Source organism: Syngnathus leptorhynchus, chromosome 17, assembly GCF_054491065.1.
Source record: "Syngnathus leptorhynchus isolate UIUO chromosome 17, UIUO_Slep, whole genome shotgun sequence".
Classification (NCBI taxonomy): Eukaryota; Metazoa; Chordata; class Actinopteri; order Syngnathiformes; family Syngnathidae; genus Syngnathus; species Syngnathus leptorhynchus.
Genome location: NC_141211.1, coordinates 8,387,982 through 8,407,453, shown reverse-complemented (window position 1 = coordinate 8,407,453; position 19,472 = coordinate 8,387,982). Strand labels below are relative to the sequence as shown.

At 41.1% G+C, this 19,472-nt stretch overlaps 1 protein-coding gene across 3 annotated transcripts in view; it reads left to right on the top strand.

Annotated features, from left to right (window-relative positions):
- LOC147043617 (seizure protein 6 homolog) overlaps positions 1 to 19,472 on the top strand; it is a 53,865-nt gene that overhangs the window by 31,400 nt on the left and 2,993 nt on the right. For all 3 annotated transcript variants that reach the window (XM_085936447.1, XM_085936443.1, XM_085936446.1), the window contains exons 2-10: positions 565 to 1,278; positions 1,703 to 1,824; positions 8,904 to 9,096; positions 12,222 to 12,407; positions 13,016 to 13,184; positions 13,611 to 13,777; positions 13,854 to 14,048; positions 15,586 to 15,724; positions 19,066 to 19,262. In XM_085936447.1, the coding sequence (XP_085792573.1) occupies positions 705 to 1,278; positions 1,703 to 1,824; positions 8,904 to 9,096; positions 12,222 to 12,407; positions 13,016 to 13,184; positions 13,611 to 13,777; positions 13,854 to 14,048; positions 15,586 to 15,724; positions 19,066 to 19,262 (1,942 nt within the window). In that variant the 5' untranslated portion in view covers positions 565 to 704. The remainder of the gene's footprint in view (positions 1 to 564; positions 1,279 to 1,702; positions 1,825 to 8,903; positions 9,097 to 12,221; positions 12,408 to 13,015; positions 13,185 to 13,610; positions 13,778 to 13,853; positions 14,049 to 15,585; positions 15,725 to 19,065; positions 19,263 to 19,472) is intronic.

The window sequence follows — 19,472 nt, the reverse complement described above, 5'->3', positions numbered from 1 at the left end:
TCTTTTATTTGGCACCACATCGCACGCCACAAGATTGTTGTTATGATTCTAAGCAGTGGTTATGTTTTTGTTTGATTAATTTCAGTTCCAACATGAGTCGCATTTGTGATGCATTCAAATGCTTTGAGAAGTAACATTTTGGCTAAAGATCCAGGAGACGCATGCTGCAACCAAATGACACAAATATTTCCGTGTCAACCTAAAGGCTGTTTGAATGTCAAACTACTGCTTGACAGCCATGCGTCTCTTCTGAGGTACAATGGGAAGTCAGTGGGAGGAAGGCAAAAACTGCCTTTTTCCTCCCCAGACAAAGCTTGTCGCCTTGTAAAAAAACAATCGATGACAACAAGAGAGCAAGAATAATGTCCTCTGCCGTGTTCCTTTGTTTATTGTGTCACATCCCACTTGATTCATGGGTTGGTTACAGTGTGGCGCTGGTATGATGTCGTTGTACTGAAATAACTAACACAGCTACTGCCAAACTGCAAACATGTGCAGGAGGAGAGATGTGCTGAATGTGATCTTGGAATATTTATTCAAAAGCATTGCTGTCTTTTCTTTTAGCTCCAAATGATGGTGATGGCACCCTGAACAGGGGACACATCACACACCCGTCAAAAGAAGACACGGAAAGCGAGGTTCACTGGGTTACCACCGCTTCGCCGATCAACAGCCCCGACCACCGGCCTGTTCTCAAAGGCTTGATGCTTCATGAGCACCTTCTCTTGCGGGATTTTGAGGGAGACCAGCACTTTTTCAGCAGCGACGCTTCCATGTCGGCGTATCAGACCCGAGCAGGCTCAGATGTAGCGCACCCTGTCACTCAAGTGGTTCCCCACGAGGATGCTCCAGCCTTCTCAGACGTCGCCTCGACCGCAACGGCAGCTGCCACCTCGCCGCTTACCACATTCTCCCCAACAACACCCAGACCTCTGATGCCGCTCCTTCAGAAGTCTTCAGAAGAAAAAAAGGAAGGAGACAAGTTCCGGCCAACCACACACTCCCTCGCAACACAAGTGACACCAAATATTGACAACACGCCAGCTGCTTCCTCATCAACGCTGCGAGATCAACCTCCGCCTCTGAGGGCTTTTTCTTCGGAATCCAACTTTGCACCATCCACCATGAGGATGGAGAGAGGCCAGGCGAAAGAAACACCCAAAAACAAAAGCGATCCCAATCAGCCCACCCCAAACCTATCTTCATCTCGAACGGAACGCGTTGCCACGTCAACCTCAGTGATCACCACCACAACCATCACCACGCTGCAAACATCTGGTGAGTATGTTCCTAATTCCTTCAATTTCTAATTCCGTGGATTAATTGTTTGCGAAAACAGTAAGGTTATCAAATGACGGTGACAAACCTGTCACAACACCCTAAACCCCAGAGGATATTCAAAATTTGGAGTATCTCCCCAGAATGATTTAACACATCTCCGAGGATGGAAAGAAATTAAGTCGCAGATCTCAGCAACCTTTGTTAATTTTCCACACTGCACATAGCTACTCATCTCTCCACTAGGAATACCAGAGTCGCTCATGTGTCAAAGACAATCTGATTTGTCCCTGCCGTAGCCAGAGAACCGATCCTCAGAGATAGTTTGCGGGTTACACGGCCACAGAGACACAGGTGGGCTGTCAGTAAGAGTCAGTGGAGTGAAGGAAAAGGAAATCACACGTCTTTTCGCTGTCTCTCACAGAGCCGTGCGGCCTAAATTTCACTGACCCTGAGGGCAACATTGAAATCCTGCAGCAGCTTGACACCGCGATGGAGTGCAACTACTTGATTACAGTCTACCTGGGGTATGGCATCGAGGTTCAGGTCAGTGCTCGAGACCCCGCGTCATTCTTCGTGGGCATCTGAAACAATACCGGGTTTTTGATTAAATTATTCAGCTGTGTAAATATCTTTTGGCCTCCCTGAAGTAGGTCTCCACTAGACTTTGATCCTTGCCTTGGGGGTGTCGAAATGATCTCGGAGGCTCTGCAAAACAACTTTTTTTGTTTTTTTCAAACCAGCCCACTCATGAATATTTATGCTTTTACCTGAGCCAACTTTTGCAAATTATAAGAAAACATGACATTACACAACACTCCTAATAGTGGAGAGGCCCTCCAATCCAATTATTATAGCTATCACATTGTCACTACAAGTGACCCCTTTTATTTACAGGTGGCTTGATATTGTTGCATATTATAAATGATATGAGATTGCGACGGCTCTAATGTGCTTCATAAGCAGTAATGTTTGTTATATAAAACACTCAAGTGCAAAAAGGGTGCATGGGTTAATCCAGTAAAGAGCTATGACATATTTGGTGTTAGAATATTTGCCGCCGCTCTTGTGTGGGTTGATGGAGATAGACAGGCAGGAAATTGCTTGAGTGTGTGGGAGGACAGGGACAGTCTCAGGTGGAATGTTTGCGCAAAAAGTCTTTATATAAAAGGTTATAAGAATTAATTTTCAGTGTGTGTTGCCTGGCATTTGCAATTCCTCAAACAGCTAATTTAGCGCAGGAGACTTTAAAGTATATGGGAGCTTTGTTTCCCTGCCTCTGGAGAGCTAAGATAAGTCTTGACTGAGTATACTCTTTCTGAAGAAAGTATTTTTTCCAAGAACCACATCGACTCTTACCTGCTCATATCCACACAGGCAAAGACTTGAGAACTTTTGATGTCATAGCTGTGAACCATCACAGACTTTCCAGTGCATTTGACAAAATATTCATTGGTACTTTGAAGTCATCAGCGCAAGAAAAGGAGTTTCCGTCCACCATACTGATGAGCTGATTAGGAAGGCTGAACTTTATAGGCCGGTGCATGACACAACGGATGAAAGTGAAGTCATGGTCTCCATTTCTTTCTTTTTTTTTTTTTAAAGAGAGTGAAGACACGCATGTGTTTCACCCACTCATCAGCAGTCATCTCCTTCTGCCTGGAGGCAATCTAAATCTCTTGGTATCCTTGTGGCAGGCTCAGACTCCAAATTTTCTCGTTATTGTTTTTTAGATTAGTGTCAAAACTTAGAGCAATTTGATTATCTGTACCATTGTGTGTAATTATTGATGCAATTACATGACATTTAAATCTTGTCCGTTATTTCATAAAATGGATTCCCCGGCCTATCCCAACACACACACACGTACAAATTGATGTATTAGACACCTCAATTTAAATGCTCTTGATTCTCATTTGGAGATTTCCTCTTTTCATCATGTTGTGCAAAGTCATTTTGGTGATACTAATCTCCCTTTAATCACGGTATCCAATAAGAAAAGAGCAATGCCACGAACTGTCAGCGGAGCGAGTAAATTGATTGCTTCCACTTTCGTGATGAGTTTATTTGCCATTTTCTCCCAACTGTCTCCGAGGACTCAGTCACACTCGTTTCTGTGGGCGGAATCTGCACAACTCGAGAGACATACTATCATCAAGATTGCAATGTAAAGTCCGACTAGTTGAAATTGGCAAGATTTTATTGTAGAAAAATAAAATCATGCCATATTAGCGGAGAAGCATCTTGCTGCAAGAAAATGTTTTGGCAAGTCGTCACTGTTAGGAAGGGCAGTCATCAGTAAAACTGCGTGATACAAGAGTGAAAGAGAAAATTATGCCAGCAATTAAGTGAAGGAATTTCAAGGGCAAGATTTTCATTAAATCTACAGTTCGGCATTAATTACAGCGAATCTTAATATACAAGTCAGACACATTTGAATAGGAATACATCTGGAAGGTCAAATTGGTTTTATATGTGACACTTGCGTGGGATTGTGAGTGCACCAATGTATCAAGATAATTTTCAGTTTGCCTTGCCGCCTGCTGGATCTCTGTTCCCACAGCTCACAGCATTTAATGAATTTTCCCATCTGCTCTTATGACCCCTTTGATTTCTGTCCAGAATAAAATACATACTACACTTTTGAAGGCTGACCTCATATCAACTAGAGCAGCAATAAATGACCAAAGAATTACTTTGATATGATTGACTTCTAATAAAGTTACATATTGACGGGTATGTATTATTTTTGCATCCTCACTGCTTTTCTGCAGTGCAACACATTTGAAATACAGGACAGATGGAGGTTTACAATACAGTGAAAGTGGTATTAAATTCCTTGAAATCAGTTTTGGAGCTTGTCTAATATGACCACGGGAATCCCATCGATAAGCTGCTTGTTAGCTTTTTGTTCGACATCTCTTCCATGTGGGTATCCTCTGCTTGCTTACAGTCTCTACCTTTCTTATTCTCAAGGTCCTTACATGTCTGTTTTCATGGAAGTCTGCATTCTCAGGGAAAAGAAGAATGTATTCTGTGGGAGGCTCGGAGAGTTTGATACATTTAAGGGGTTAGGAGTCCAGACGGGCAATTTCTCCCAGTGCCACAAAGCATGATTGGAGGAGTGTTTCCATTTTCTGACAGGCTTAAGGCAGCGGCATTCAAGAAAATGGTGGAGATAGATTTTCTGTTCAATACTCTGAATCCCATTTCTCCTCCAGTTCTTTTCTTGTTTCCCATTTCCATACTAATGCCAGAGTTTTTCTTCTTGTCCGGCTATTTCAATTCCTCAATCAGCATCAGTTCTACGGGAAAGCTTTCAACCCTTAATAGTCTTGGCTCCTTCGGCCTTTGAATTAAATATGTAATCTCCATTTTGACTTGGCCCATCAGCATCAAACATGCATGTTGTTTTGACTCAGCACTTTCAACCAATGCATTAATGAATAAATGGGACTTGAATGTTATAGAATATGACTCAAGGTAGCATTTTTTTTCTTCAGCAAGTTTCACCTTTTCATATTTGTAGCTAATTTCGGTGAATCCAAAAAGGAAAACGCATCTGCAAAGAGAATTTATAGAATACAGTACTTTTTATTAAAAGTGTTCATTTTGTACACACTATGAGTGTTTTGTGTATTCAAAATGTAAAACACCTCAGATTTACATCCACAATCTAATACTTTTGATTGGGGAACAAAGATTCCAAAATAAATGGAGTGGGCCTTGGGAAATTACGTGGATTACCGTCTTGTCTTTTAAAAAAAACAATTGACTCGGGGCTTGTCAAATGTTTACAGCTAACCCTTTTGGAGGTATAACAATTGTTTGTCGATGCTACCACGGTGACCATGCTCTTCTGACTTCGATCAATAGTCATTTTAATAAGCAGCACTAACACTTGACACACAGCCTCTTCACAGATCAGGGTGAATTGCCATATCGATTCGACTACTCTTACTTTAAATTCTGTGGATTTTTTTCCAAAGAGAAAAATGACCATGACGTTGACCTAGCAGCTTGAGCATAACTGATGAGGCAGATAATTACTTTTTTTTTTTCTTCGAGTTAATTGAACACAAATCACACTCATCACGTCAATGAGGCAACACTGAATACATAAACATATATATATATATATATATATATATATATATATATATATATATATATATATATATATATATATATATATATATATATATATATATATATATATATATTGGCTGTGTGCCAATCGCAGGGCACACAGCGACGAACAACCATCCGCATTCGCACTCAATATGTTTATGTATTCAGTGTTGCCCCATTGACGTGATGAGTGTGCTTTGTGTTCAATTAACTCGAAGAAATATATACATATATATATATATAGAGAGAGATATAATGTGTGTGTGTGCTTTATCTTTATCCCGAAATTCGTACACAACAGATTTGTCCGTGAGAAGCTTAGACTTTGCAAGAGAGGCAACAATTGCTTTCTTTAATCTATTTTGGAAGGAGATACGGTTGTAGAAGGATGCCTCCTTCGTGTTGTGCCTTTTGGGAGCGAGACAGGACATAAAGACTGGCTTGATCTTGATGAGCTTTTTAGGGTGTCAGAGCTTTGCTGAGATGAGTTTTCATGAGGTCTAGCCATCTTGAGAGGAATGCTTTTCAGGTGACACTAATTGCCGCTGCACCCATCAAGCTGTCATAAAGGGAGAAGGCTATGCCTGGCAGAGAGGTTGTGTTCTCTCAAACAAACAGTGTCACCATTGGAAAAAAAAAAAAAAAAAAGAGAGAGTAAAGATGCGTGCTTGAAAATACAAAAAAAGTAATCTGCCAGGCAAGAACTGAAAGCTATGGAAAAGTGCACATTGCTCTAAATAAACTCATATGTCAAGCCTTGAGAGGCATTGAATAAAGTGGGGATGGTGTAAGAAGCTCATCTCATGAATAAGATAGATGCAAGGTTGGCTTCGGTCTTTTTGTTTTCACAAGATGGTTGTTAACTCAATGTATCACTTCCAACCAGGAGGAACAGAAGTGACTTATACTCCCTATCCCGAAAACTGTTCTGGTTGGTCGGCGCAACGTAGAACAAGCATTGACATAACTTATAGATGTTATAGACAAAAAAAGACATGCAAAAAGAAATACCAACAACAACACGCGTAGTACTGTTCTGTTAACACTGGAAGCTAAAAACAAAATAAAAAAATGGAATATCCTATTTGAGATGACGGTAACTACATGATTAGGGCGTTTTGCCACAGGCAAATAATTATGTTGGCAAAAATTCATCGAAACAAACAATTTATTGAGGAATTCAGCCACAGCCTCTGGCATAGTCTCATTAGCACTCCAGTTTTGCCTGGTTGGTAAGGAGTCATTGTTTTAGACAGCCAACTACACAGGAAATGGTTTTGGCTTATTTTTATGGAGACGAGTGTTGGATTGAGATAATGTTTTTCACATAGCGAGCAGCGGAATGAGTCTGCTTTTCAATTAATTTATCAAGACGTGCACAAAACACCACCTGGAGGTGGCTTATTCACCCCATGATGGAGAAATGAGCATGCAAAATAGAGGGCGATGAGGCAGGTACCCTCCATGAACGCTTCAGTGTATCGGTCAGTGGGTTTCATCACCGTAATGAGGTCTCTGCAGCTGGTGAGTCCAAAAGCTGTTGATTTATCAACCCCCCCACACCCCCACCTCCAGCTGCAGGGTCATTTCATTTCCATGTATAGTGGGATGAGTTTGATTATACTCTCCTCCTTTCAGCATCGGCGATGGCTCCTGTGAGTCACTGTATATGTTCATTATGGAGCCGCAGCAGATGTTTTCAACAATAAATTATCACTATGAGTCAGTCTTTGTGAAAAGTTAATTCATAGAGTGTTTACTTACAGATTACACCTTATCTGCTAACGTGTTAGACAAACCGTGAGGTGTTTTTGTGATTCAATTGATTATTTTTTTTTTTTTAAAGTGCTAATGCATCTCGTGTGGCAAAGTGCTCATCATTAACTAATGTACTGCAGACGGTTGTGTGTGCACCATCTCTGGTAATTAAAGTAAAAGCCCCGATAGTAGACTATCAACAATATAATATCTGTAAAAGCTTGTTGCGGTCAAAACAACATAATTTATCTGCGCAAAATGTATTCAAGGACTTGCTTATATGAGCAAAATGTCTCTGCTGGCTCGCTTTGTCATAAATTATCAAAGGATTATTATGGATTAACATTATCATTAAACAAAATAGAACGTGGGTGTGATTAACACGGATCAGCTAAATTGCTGCCAGAACACAACCCAATATAAACATAATGTACATAATGTACAAAATGTAATTATGAAGCACTTTCCTAGTTTTCCCCAAATACGTAATATCAGTAGCACAGTGATAACTTGAGAATTTAATTTGTTCCATAACCACATATAACATACATTATCCCCATCAATGCCCCAAACCCTACCAATAGTAGAAGTCTGGAAGAAAATGTGCAAGATCACATGAATTCACATGCTTACACACACCAATGAGCCAGTAAGAGAATGGACAGGTGAGCAAGAGAGCTGTCCCTCCGGGCATTTGGCTGCAGTACGAATAAATTTAAGGCGGTGTGATGTCTCTCGACATGGCCAATGAGTCATAATTGAGGCAGGACAGCTGTTGCCGGCTGCAGTGACAGGTCCCGGGGAAGGTGACGGATGACGGGGCCCTCGGGGGCTCGGTCCAAATGTTCTATGCTGGCCGCATCCCCCTGTGTCCTTCAGAAGCTTCCCTTGTCTGTGTAAACCAAGCTCAGCTCTGGACTAGGGTATCAAAGGACATAGATATCAGGAAAGAACAGCACTATGCGGTAAGATGTTTTGAATTTCCTTAGCATATTATGGGTTGACAGAATATCGTGATAATTCCATCAATGTTGTCATATTGTTTGTATATTGATAAGTAATCAGGCTGTGGTAATTATGGAATACAAATTGCTACGTTCATATCAATCCCACCAACATTTTAAAACAATACGGTCCATTATGAGGCTGAGAAAAATTGTTGTTTACTATTAAGTCACTGTAACTTAGTTTCTTTTGTAAACAATAAGGTGTGCAGCTGTGCACAGCGGTGTTATGGTGGCCTGTGATAAAGATCAAATCAATCAAAATGTCTGATGTCATGGAAAATTCCAGAAGATATCACCCCCAAACTCAAGTCTCCAAGAGTCCATTAGCCTGCCTGCGCTTATTGTCAGTCCCCATCAGCTCGAGTGAACGTTTGTCAACGTGAGCACATTTATTTTGTGGTCGATGCTTCTGCACGGTGTGCGCACCCTGCCCACGGTCTCGGAGCTTTCTGACTGTCTCAACTGAAACTCCGGCGCATTTATCTCTTGGCAGGCAACATATTTTCAGCTCGGTAGCATACCTGAGCTCACAATGAATCTGTTGGCATGTTGTGAATTCTTCACTGTGTTTCAAAATTGAAGCAAGGTTTTTTTGGTTGTGTGTCTTACTTGATACGGAAGAGCAGACATGGGATGGAACATATAATTCAATTGCTGAAATAAAAAAGCAAATAAGACCAAACAATGGGTATTGTACAACAAAATGTGTGTGTTTGTGGTTTATTTTAGGTTCTAAATGCAAGTATGTCAGAGGGGGAGCAGGTGACCGTGGAGGACACGGGCGGTCGAGAAGCCTTCCTTCTTGCCAATGAGTCGGTCTTAATACGGGGTCTTGTGCTACGCAGTCGGAGCAACCAGATCTCCATCCGTTTCCGTAGCGACCAACAGCACAACTCAGGAGTCCTTCAGCTCCATTACCAAGGTGAGAAAAAGATGCAAGATCTGATAAGTGAGGAAATGTCCAATTAAACCAGGCTATTAAGGTTTTTACGTTTTTGTCAATTTTTTCTTTTGTTTCTGAGATGCATAGAATTGAATATAATAAAGTATGACAAAGCATGACGCGGCCATAAAGAAGACATACTTGGATGGATATTACTCACTCACCTTTTAGAAAATGGATTCAATGTGACATCCTCAGAGGAAAACTTTTGAATTTGAAGTGTTGCTCCCAATAAATGTCAATGTGGTTTGAATACGCTAAAACCACATCGTATGATGCTTTAAATGTGCTTAAATAAGAACAAGTGAGCAGAAAAACCTGCTAGAATGAATCATTAGCAAGCCCCGGCAGCATATATTATGAATCATAAATGTCTTTTCAGCTTGCCAAGGGTATGTGCTTGTATGCGTGCTTGTGCAACATTGATCTTCCAACAATGTCTGTTTATCTTAGCAATCGCGCAAAGCGGCCGCCAATTACATGCCCCATCGATTTGAGTTGATGGTAGAGCTGGTCAACAAAACATTCATTCCACCACATTACGGCAACTCTTTCATCAGCTCCAAAATGAAAGGCATTGAACAAACATTGCCAGCAATGGGAACTAAATCAACCCATCTCTGCTGGTTGTGCTCTGCTGCCCTGTGGTCAGACCTGATGATAACATTGAAGGGGCAATACAGATGCCATATGGCTTTGCAAATAACCATACCATACAATATGCTACATTCAGTTTATATATAGTCCTCCGTTTCTCTTGGCTCGAGTTTGGCCCGCAGGGGTGAATTTGCATTTGAAACTTGTAGTTTTGTAAATCCATGGCACTGCTGTCTGTTTTTTTTTGTTTTTTTTTTACCTCCTTATAAGACCTTACGATGTCAATCAAGATTTCAACCCAGGATGACTTCATTGCTCCCCAGTCTTGGTGTGCCAACATTCGCACAGGTTCTAAGAAATAAGCCTCCTTTGACAAAGGGTTAATTGGAATCTGTTTTCAAATGTACAAAAAAAAATAGTCAAATAAATACTCATCTTAACTTGAGATAATACAACAAAGTATTTCTTTATTTCACACCACTGCATACAGTGGAGGCGTTAAGAAGGGCAAGGCTATGTTCCTTTGTGAACATTTGAATCAAAGCACACACACAGAAATTCCTTTTTTCTTATTATTGTTAAGCCTATTCCTTTTTTTTTCCTCAGTGCACCACATGAATCTCGAGGTAAGTTTATCGGTAGAATGTCTTGTTGGTTTGAATTAGGATCGTTCAACCTTGGCAGAGGGCGGCGCTCTCGTGAGTGCAATTCTACTCGAAACTTAAATCAAACCTAGCCAACATGAAAGAAAACTGCACTGAGTTGATTTTAAACGGGGGCGGGCGGGCGCACACTGCAGATATTTCAATTTGTGTTGGTCTCTCCACCAAGCCTCAGCGACACCTTGTCTTTTATAATGGGCTGTGAGAAATGTGATTGGACAAGCATGGAATGGAGTTGTGGAGGCTTGGTCTCAGCTCGGAGTAATTAATATCTGCCGCCGCCTGCGACTGATGGGTGCTTCTATAACATTATTGTAGTGAGTTTCTACCACTTAGACAACATATATCAAATAAAACCAAAATAAACGGTACGATGGGTTTTCATGAAAACACCTAGAGTATTGTAACATGCACACACCGCTTGGACCCCCCAGGCAAAGATTAATTCCATGTTCTTGTGGGTTGAAGGCTAACCTTTCGTGAGCGTGATCTGATTCCATGACCTCCCGTTAAAACAATCAATCACTTAAAAACGTAAGGCATGCATGTTTCCTGTGGCCTAACGCTTCCACCGGCTAATCTTTCAGGCAGCCCGTGCGCTACTGCTATTATTTGTTATAGCTAAATAATCAGACTTTATGGCCCGGCATCCAGTGGAATGGAAGCAGCACCAAGTTTAATACTTTTGGAATTGGCTCTACAAGTTTTGCCCCGCGGCTCTTCCACTGCACGCTCAATGGGGATGTAAATGCTTCTAAGATAATAGCAATAACTAGCTTCATTGGAGCTCGTGATAAACGACGAATTGAACGGATGACCCAAGGGCAGTGCGTCTCGTCCCTGTGGCTTGACGATTTGCTGTCGGGCGGGTGCGGCGGGTTGTACTTTCATTAGTGGCGGGAAAGCAATGGCTTGTGTAAAAGAAAAACATAAGTCATTAAATTAAAACAAGGGACATGGGCAGTTTTACAAGCGCTTTATGGCCATTAGGCACTTGCGCCTATTTTCCCTTGAGGTTAATTTCCGAGACGGGCGTGTTTAGTACCAAGTTATATGTCTCGTAATGTTAAGTTTTTATCTTCTAAATGAGTGCCTGGGAAGAAAACTGTCTTTGGTGCAATTGAGCTATCATCATCTTGGTAATAAAATATGCAGACAACCAAAACAATTCAAGGTGTTCCAAACTGACTATCAGGATTTGGCTTTCCTTGTGCATGTGTGGACTCTAACTCTCTCTCTCGCTCTCTTCTCTGAAATGCACTTTGCTCGTGATATTTGTTTATTTTTCGCATGCAGTCAAATATCGTCACTTCAGGAAAGCTTTATGCAGATGTAACCTTTCAATATTCGCTTTTTGTAACCATTATATTAGCTATAATTGAGGCTTAGCGACAGCTCATCAAGCAGAAAGTTGCAGTACTAAAACTACGTCCAAAGTTGTCGACAGTACACAATAGCTTTTATTGTGCTAAGCCATTTTGGCTCTAATTGTGTTTACTTGTTATGGTGTTCACACATTTCCATGAGTTTAAAAGTTGTAGCGCTGTCATTAAAAGGCCTACCCTAATGAGGTAGAACCGTGCGGTTATTAGACAGGAAGAGAGGTTGTTTAATAGCTTCCATTAGACTTTCACAAGAGAGCTTTGTCCATTGCATATTGTTCATTTATTTTCAGCGGGAACAATCCAGTCTTGGGACATTGATCTTAACCAGCTGGAACCACAACTATGACAACACACAGAGGATATTCCATATGAAATTATAAGCCCTTGATGATGTTCTATCGACAACTTTTAAAGACCCTCCTTACACAAATATGACTTCTGTGTTCTTGCTTTTCTTCAGCTTTTGTGCTGAGCTGTTCATTTCCCAAAGAACCAGCTGGCGGAGAAGTTTCCGTGACACACCTCTACGTCGGTGGAGAAGCTTACTTCAACTGTGTCACCGGCTACAGGTTGAAAGGTCTCAAAATGCTGACCTGCCGCAATGCCACCACACCGTACTGGAGTGGGAAGGAGCCCCAATGCATTGGTAAGGACAAGAAGAGGTGAATAGAAAAGATTTTTCTGCATCACTGGGTTCAAGGTCATAGAGAGCTGGAGCCTATCCCAGCGGATTCTGGTAGAAAAGCAATATTGCATTCAAATACAATTACATTTGATCTGAATTAGCTTTTTGGCGTGTGCAAAATTCCTGCTCATTTGCATCTAGTCTCCGAAGGGAACAAATGATTCTGATTAACAAAAGGTGAGCGGTTGTTTTCTACTGGGTTGATTACTGTACAATCCAGGGCCAAATGAATGTGTTTTCATACGATTAGCAACACGGACACTTATTGTCTGGAGGCACTTAGCACCTGGCTGCCTTAATTAGAAGCGGGTTGCATGACTTGCCCTGTCCTGCTGGTAAAATGCTCATCTACCAAATCCAGACTTGCTCCATACCCGCTTGCAGCTGCTCTGAGCCGATACTGCCTCTGCCATTTTTAACAAATCTCTCTCTCACAGTCCTCCGCTATCGTTGAATCTTTTAATGTTGGCCAGTCTGCAGGAGGTCCATGCAATCTGTCCTGAGACTTTTTCTCGACAACCTTCCAATTTGTGTGGCTCATTTCATCCTTTCTCCTCACCATCATTCAGCATCCTGTGGCGGTATGATCAAAAATGCCAGCTATGGTCGCATTGTTTCGCCTGGATTTCCTGGCAACTACAGCAACAACCTGACATGCCACTGGGTTCTGGAGGCCCCTGAAGACCATCGGCTACACATTCACTTTGAGAAGGTGGCTCTGGCAGAAGATGATGACAGGTGGAGAAAACACACACACATGCACACACTGAAATGAAAAGGAAATTGGCATATCATCAACACATAACACTGCACACACAGGACAGACAATGATACCCTTGGGGCTAACTGTAAAGGATTGCTTTGAAGGCATTTTGCTTTGTATAAAATTATATAGCTCACATTACATTGTACAACGTCATAGGGATTGAGACTTATATTGTAAGTGGATACTGGCTTTTGTTTTTCCCCTAGCTAGTAAATATCTGAGACATATGAGCGAAGTGAGAATTTGTAAGCACAAATTGCTCTCATCCCACACATGACCATTGACCTCATTTTGAGGTGGCAGACGATGTTATTGCAGTTATCACAGCTCCTTTAAAGCATCTCTTAACACTCAAGGGTAACCTTGCTTCTATTTTCATCATTACTTCCCTTTGTTAGACTGCTGATTAAGAACGGCAACAATATTGACTCCCCTCCAGTGTATGACTCCTATGAGGTGGAGTATTTGCCCATCGAGGGAGTGCTGAGCTCAGGACGTTATCTATTTGTGGAATTTACCACAGACGGGATGCTGACCTCCACCGGTGCAGCCATGAGATATGAAGGCAAGCATATTGTGCCGTTTGCCAGTCAAACAGTTGTATACTCTATTGTTGTATTTATTGCTTTATTCCACCTTAGCTTTCGCAAAAGGAATGTGCTACCAACCTTTTGTGAAGTACGGCAATTTCAGCGGCAGTGACTCCACATATAGAGTCGGGGCTGTGGTGGAGTTCTCCTGTGACCCCGGTTACACGCTGGAGCAAGGCTCCGTGGTCATCGAGTGTGTTGATGCTGAAAACGCTCAGTGGAATGAGACCGAACCAGCCTGTAGGGGTGAGCGATCTGATTTAACCTTTTTGACTCTTTCTGAGGCAATTAAATTACACACAAATCGACTGGATGACCCCCCCCCCCCCCCTAAAGCTTTCATTTTGTGCTACATCTTTAAATAAATCTTAATTCACCTATACTATTCGGGAACTACCTTGATAGGAAAGTGCATCTTAAGCATGTTAACTAAATTTGGATCTTAAGTACATAGCAGAGGTTCATTGCTGTTACATGAAAGCCTACCATAAATTGTGTTTTCACAATCTACACACATAACACGGTGACCTTATAGAAAGCCATTATAGGCTGTATGCTCATTTTTGCAACACACAGCAAAATTGAAAAGCTCTCCCGTAAAGCTCAGCCCGAGAAAACGAGAGAAAGAAAAAAAAATCATTTGCACCCCCCTGGGTCACGGTCACCCTGTGGTTTACTGATAGAATGCTTTGTTTTCCTATGTGAAGCAAGAATGTGTTGTTCTTGTGTTTAACTTCAGGTTTTTGTAGGTTATCACAACAATATAAATGCAGATTGTTTCACATGAAAACATGATGTTTTTGCTTATGTATATTTTTTAATGTGATATACAGAAAGAAGTACAAAAGTAGTACGTGTACGTGGAGCAGCCATGAGGAGTAAAAAGTTTTTGACTGGCAAATGCACTTGAGCGTACGTTCAAAGTCGAACGTATTTAACCATGTTTGAAAGTATATTTTCGAGTAGCAAACACATTTAAAAATGTTCAAACATGTTTAAATACATTTGAAGGTATCGAAATACGAAAAAGCAAAATAGGTGTGAACATACCAAGCACCTAAATACGTTTGAACCTACAAAAATATCTTTGAAGGTACCTAAATATCTTTGAACGGACCAAAATACGTCTGATCGTACCAAAATACCTTTGAACGTACCTAAATACCTTTGAAGGTACCAAAATACGTTTGAACGTTCCTAAATACATTTGACCATACCAAAATATATTTGAAAGGTACCAAAGTAGTTTTGAATGTACCAACATATCTTTGAACGTACCTGAGTATGTTTGAACGTACCAAAATACCTTCGAACGTTCCTAAATACGTTTGAACATACCGAAAAACTTTTGAACGTACTTAAATATGTTTTTAAACTTACCAAAACATGTTTGAGCGTACCTAAATATGTATGAATGTACCAAGATACCTTTGAATATGTTTGAATATACCTAAATATGTTGGAACATTCAAAATATGTTTAGTCCTTATTGGCAGGTCCACGCTTTAGTAGAAATATACTTAGTGCGCAGTCATCCTTTTCCACGACTTAACCGTATTTTTTGGTTTATAAGGCTTACTTAAAATCATTCAATATGCCAAAAAATTGAGAGTGAGCCATATAATCAGATGTGCCTTATGTATGGATGTCGAACTGAAGTTGAATAAAGTTTGATTCATTTGCTGTATTGCTTAGGTGCACCTTATAGTCCGAAAACTACGGTGGTGAAATCAAGTATGCTCGCGATACATTTTTAAAGCTTTGTCTGTCTTTTGTCTTGCAGCCGTTTGCAGCGGTGAGATTACCGACTCTGCCGGGGTTGTGTTGTCTCCTAATTGGCCAGAAGCCTACGACAAGGGGCAGGACTGCATCTGGGGCATCCACGTAGAAGAGGATAAGAGGATCATGCTCGATATTCAAGTGTAAGGCGCCGCACTCGGGTGTACGATTGGAAACTCACACGTAAGGGTCTTGGAGGTCACGCCGACCTCCAGACGTTAAATACGGCGTCTCTTGACACAAACGTATGCCGTCTCTTCCGCCTCACTTTATCTCGCCCACACTTGCACCGACACACTATGACAGGCACATGGGAACGTCTTTCTGTAGTTGCAGTCGCTAATTAGATTTTTTTCTTTTTCTTCCCCGTCCTCAACATTAAGCATTCTGCCTTGCTTCCATCTCGTTCTTCGACCAGATTAGCCAGTAAGCCTTCCTGCTCTCACTTCCCTGGTGTAACTCAGAGTTGGCTCTGAAATGAATATGCTCTGGCAGTGAACTACCCTGAGCCACTTATCCAGCCCCCCCAACTGGAACTCGACACACAGATGTCAACATCAGCACGGGCTCACATTGTTTCTCCTTCACCTATTACTCTTAGGCTAACATTGTTTCCCCTCGTTGAGATATTCCCAAACAGTGTTGGAAGACCACATCATAAAACATCCTCCTGTACTCCACGAGCAAAGAAAAAAAACAACTGATTCTTCATCAGAATGATTCTCCTTTTGTACAGTCATATATGGCCTAAAAAAATGTATAAGTGATGATGTTATTGCCTGAAGCTCTTGCACACGCGAGGGCATGGGGAGGTTAAATCTGAACCAGCGGGAATGCTGCCGCGGGCTGTCGGAAGATTGACTAGCAGACAATCCCCATCTCGGGCTATTGTTGGTTATTGTGTATGCTAGCCGTGTGTGCATTTAAGCATTTGTACGATCGTGTTGGCGTTAGCGTTTCATTCCTGCATACTACAATGTTGATGAGCATATTCACATTTGTCAAATGAAACGTGCATCGTGTTACAAAATCACTTTAAATTCCTTACATTTGATCTTACCAAATACCTTATTAGATGCAAACTTTTCATACGTCATGGTTTCAAAGGAAGCTTGCATTTCATTCAGTGGAAAGTGCAGTGATTATGTCTGATTAATATCTCATGTTCAAAGCCAACCACTTCACCTTTGATATAGGAAAAAAAAAATTGAAAACTAAATAAATTGGATATGAGGTGAGCTCATCTCCATCCACGGCGCTCAGGGTTGGCGATGCTTGGCCTTGACAGCATTTGCTTATCTCTACAATTGGATAAAATTAGGGGTTTACATTTCTTTGGGGGGGGCAAATTTGTTTGCTCCTGTCATGCGTGTTGACTTGACAAAAGGCTCTTGTGGATGAGTGCTGTCTCAATATTAAAACACGAAGCACAGAAAGTGGGGGTGGGGGCTGCTGGTCCACACCTCCCCACATTAATGAGAACATTTTCTATATTATCATTCATCACCGTGCTTGTGCTGGAAATGACAGAGGAGCAGGGTGCATAATGAGGACTGATTAATTTGGGCCAAACAGGAGGGCTGGCTCCTCGCTAATTAGCATGGCGGCACACGAGAGGTTGCAGCTGATCTGCACCTGCACAAGGTTTTACAAAAAAAATTTCACAATACTGTATTACACAATAAGGACTGTTAAAAAGCTTTCCAATGCTCATATTAAGTTTGGGGAGCCCTCGTGTGGAGGTTGGCACCATTACAGTGTAACCCGCATGCTTGGTGTGAAATAGAAGCCTGCAATTTAGTTGTCAAACATGAGAGCAATTACCAGATTGTCTTTTCAAAGCATGACACTGAAAGCAATTGAGATTTTTGAGGATAATTCTCGACTCCTTAGGCTTGGCAGGTCAAATTCAAAAGACTCATATACGCATTCAGCCAATGCCATTATTATTTAAAAATAGATATTTCTTTTTCAAAAAGACCTCTCAACCTAAGCGAAACCATGCGCACTATTGAAGGGAAATGCAAGCCTTTTAGAAAATTGGTTTTGCACAGCATGAAAGAAAAATTGTCATGATTCACAATGCGTATCAGTCAAGTCAATGCCAGGTTGCTATTGCGGGGCCAGTGCAGTTCAGTCATTTTTAACCACTATATGAGGTGCTAGTCTTGTCCGGAGGCCACTTTGCCATCCTCGTATAGGACACGATTGAGTATTTTTGTGTTTATTGTACCTCCCAAAAAAAAAAAAAAACACCAGACCATAAAAGATCTCCTGGTTGTTTCATCATAATTTAAACCACTAAAGTAAGGTTGCCATGGTTGGCTTTACTAAAAGCCAGTGTGCCATTCAAATGGTTTAACAAATTACAAGACAATAAAGGAAGAATGCAAAAATAAAAGACTTGTGGTTCATGTATGAACGTGAAGAAAGCGAACTAGATGTGATCAAAGATCCACATGGAATAAGAAAGAAGAATCAGGCAAATACGCCTGCCGGATGTTTGAAAATCTGAGGCTGAAGCCAATCACAATAGATAAGATGGTTAACTGGAAGATACACATTCGGTCTGATTGTTGTGAGACCGTTGGCGCTTGATAAGGTTCCATTGCGCATTCAAGTCTTTATGGGCTGTGGTTAGCCAACACGCTTGAATTGGGAAAAGGTGAAGACATTTTTGTGCCTGATACATTTTCTCACTTGCACCTGCAAGATGTTTCACAGTATTTCACACATTTCAGGTAGAATTGTTCCCTAACGTGGAAGAATAAAGCTTAAGTATCGCTTGATGTTAAGTGGAGGTGTTGAGGAAGGAGATGAGAAATATTATGGGTGAGATTGTGCAGACTCCTTTTGTTTCTTTGACACAGTCACACCTAATTTTAATCACTAAACTCACACCACCTAACACTCGCACATTTTGTCCTAAAAACAAAGCATACATGGATAAAATTTCACCCTAATAAAAGGTTTGTATTCAAAGTTGTCACGCAAAATTTTGGGATTTTCTTTGTCCAAGCAACTAATACTGCAACTATTTATTGACACGATTTACTAGCAAAAAGGTTGCCAGAAAGCTCAAAACAAAGCAACAAAATAAAACCATTTCTGTGCAACATGACATGACATTTGACAACAATGAAAAGAAAAACAAATGAAAGAAACCAGGCAGCTAAATCCAAGCAAACTGAAGAGACCTGAACAAGTCATGAGTGGCCGGAGGTAGCTGATTGGTTGAACTGACCGACGAGAACAGGATGAAGCGAAAACCAACCGCGCTAACAAAACATGAGTGTGAAGCACAGGAAAATAACCCAAAAAAAGTAAAAGAAATTCAGTCTAAACAAAAACTCTGCTCAATGTATAATGATATGATATTATGAGTTGATAGGAATAAATCAGTGGGACTATAATTTACTATGAACAATAAATATCTCATTTTTATTTAGAGATGAAAATAGTGACCTCTCTATCTGGATCACAGACTCAATTTGGGGAAAAATGACCTCCTGACCTTCTACGATGGTGATGACCTGTCAGCCAACATTCTTGGCCAATACAGCGGCAAACGTCCTCACTTTAAGCTCTACACGTCCATGGCGGATGTCACCATCCAGTTTCAGTCCGATCCTGCCACCAATATCTATGGCTACAACAATGGCTTTGTAGTCCATTTTTTTGGTAAGATTGAAACACACAATAGAACATTTAGAAAGTCTGGCTATTGGTTTTGTTGGATCATTTCATTGCTTTCGCCTTGTTTGTCTGGCTCATCACAGGTGCGCTGCCTTCGATAACAGAGACAAACAGGAACGCAATAATTGGGTACACCTAATTGTCCACTGCTTTGCCTGATGCTTTGTGTTCTTTGCCATTATGCATCGACTGGCG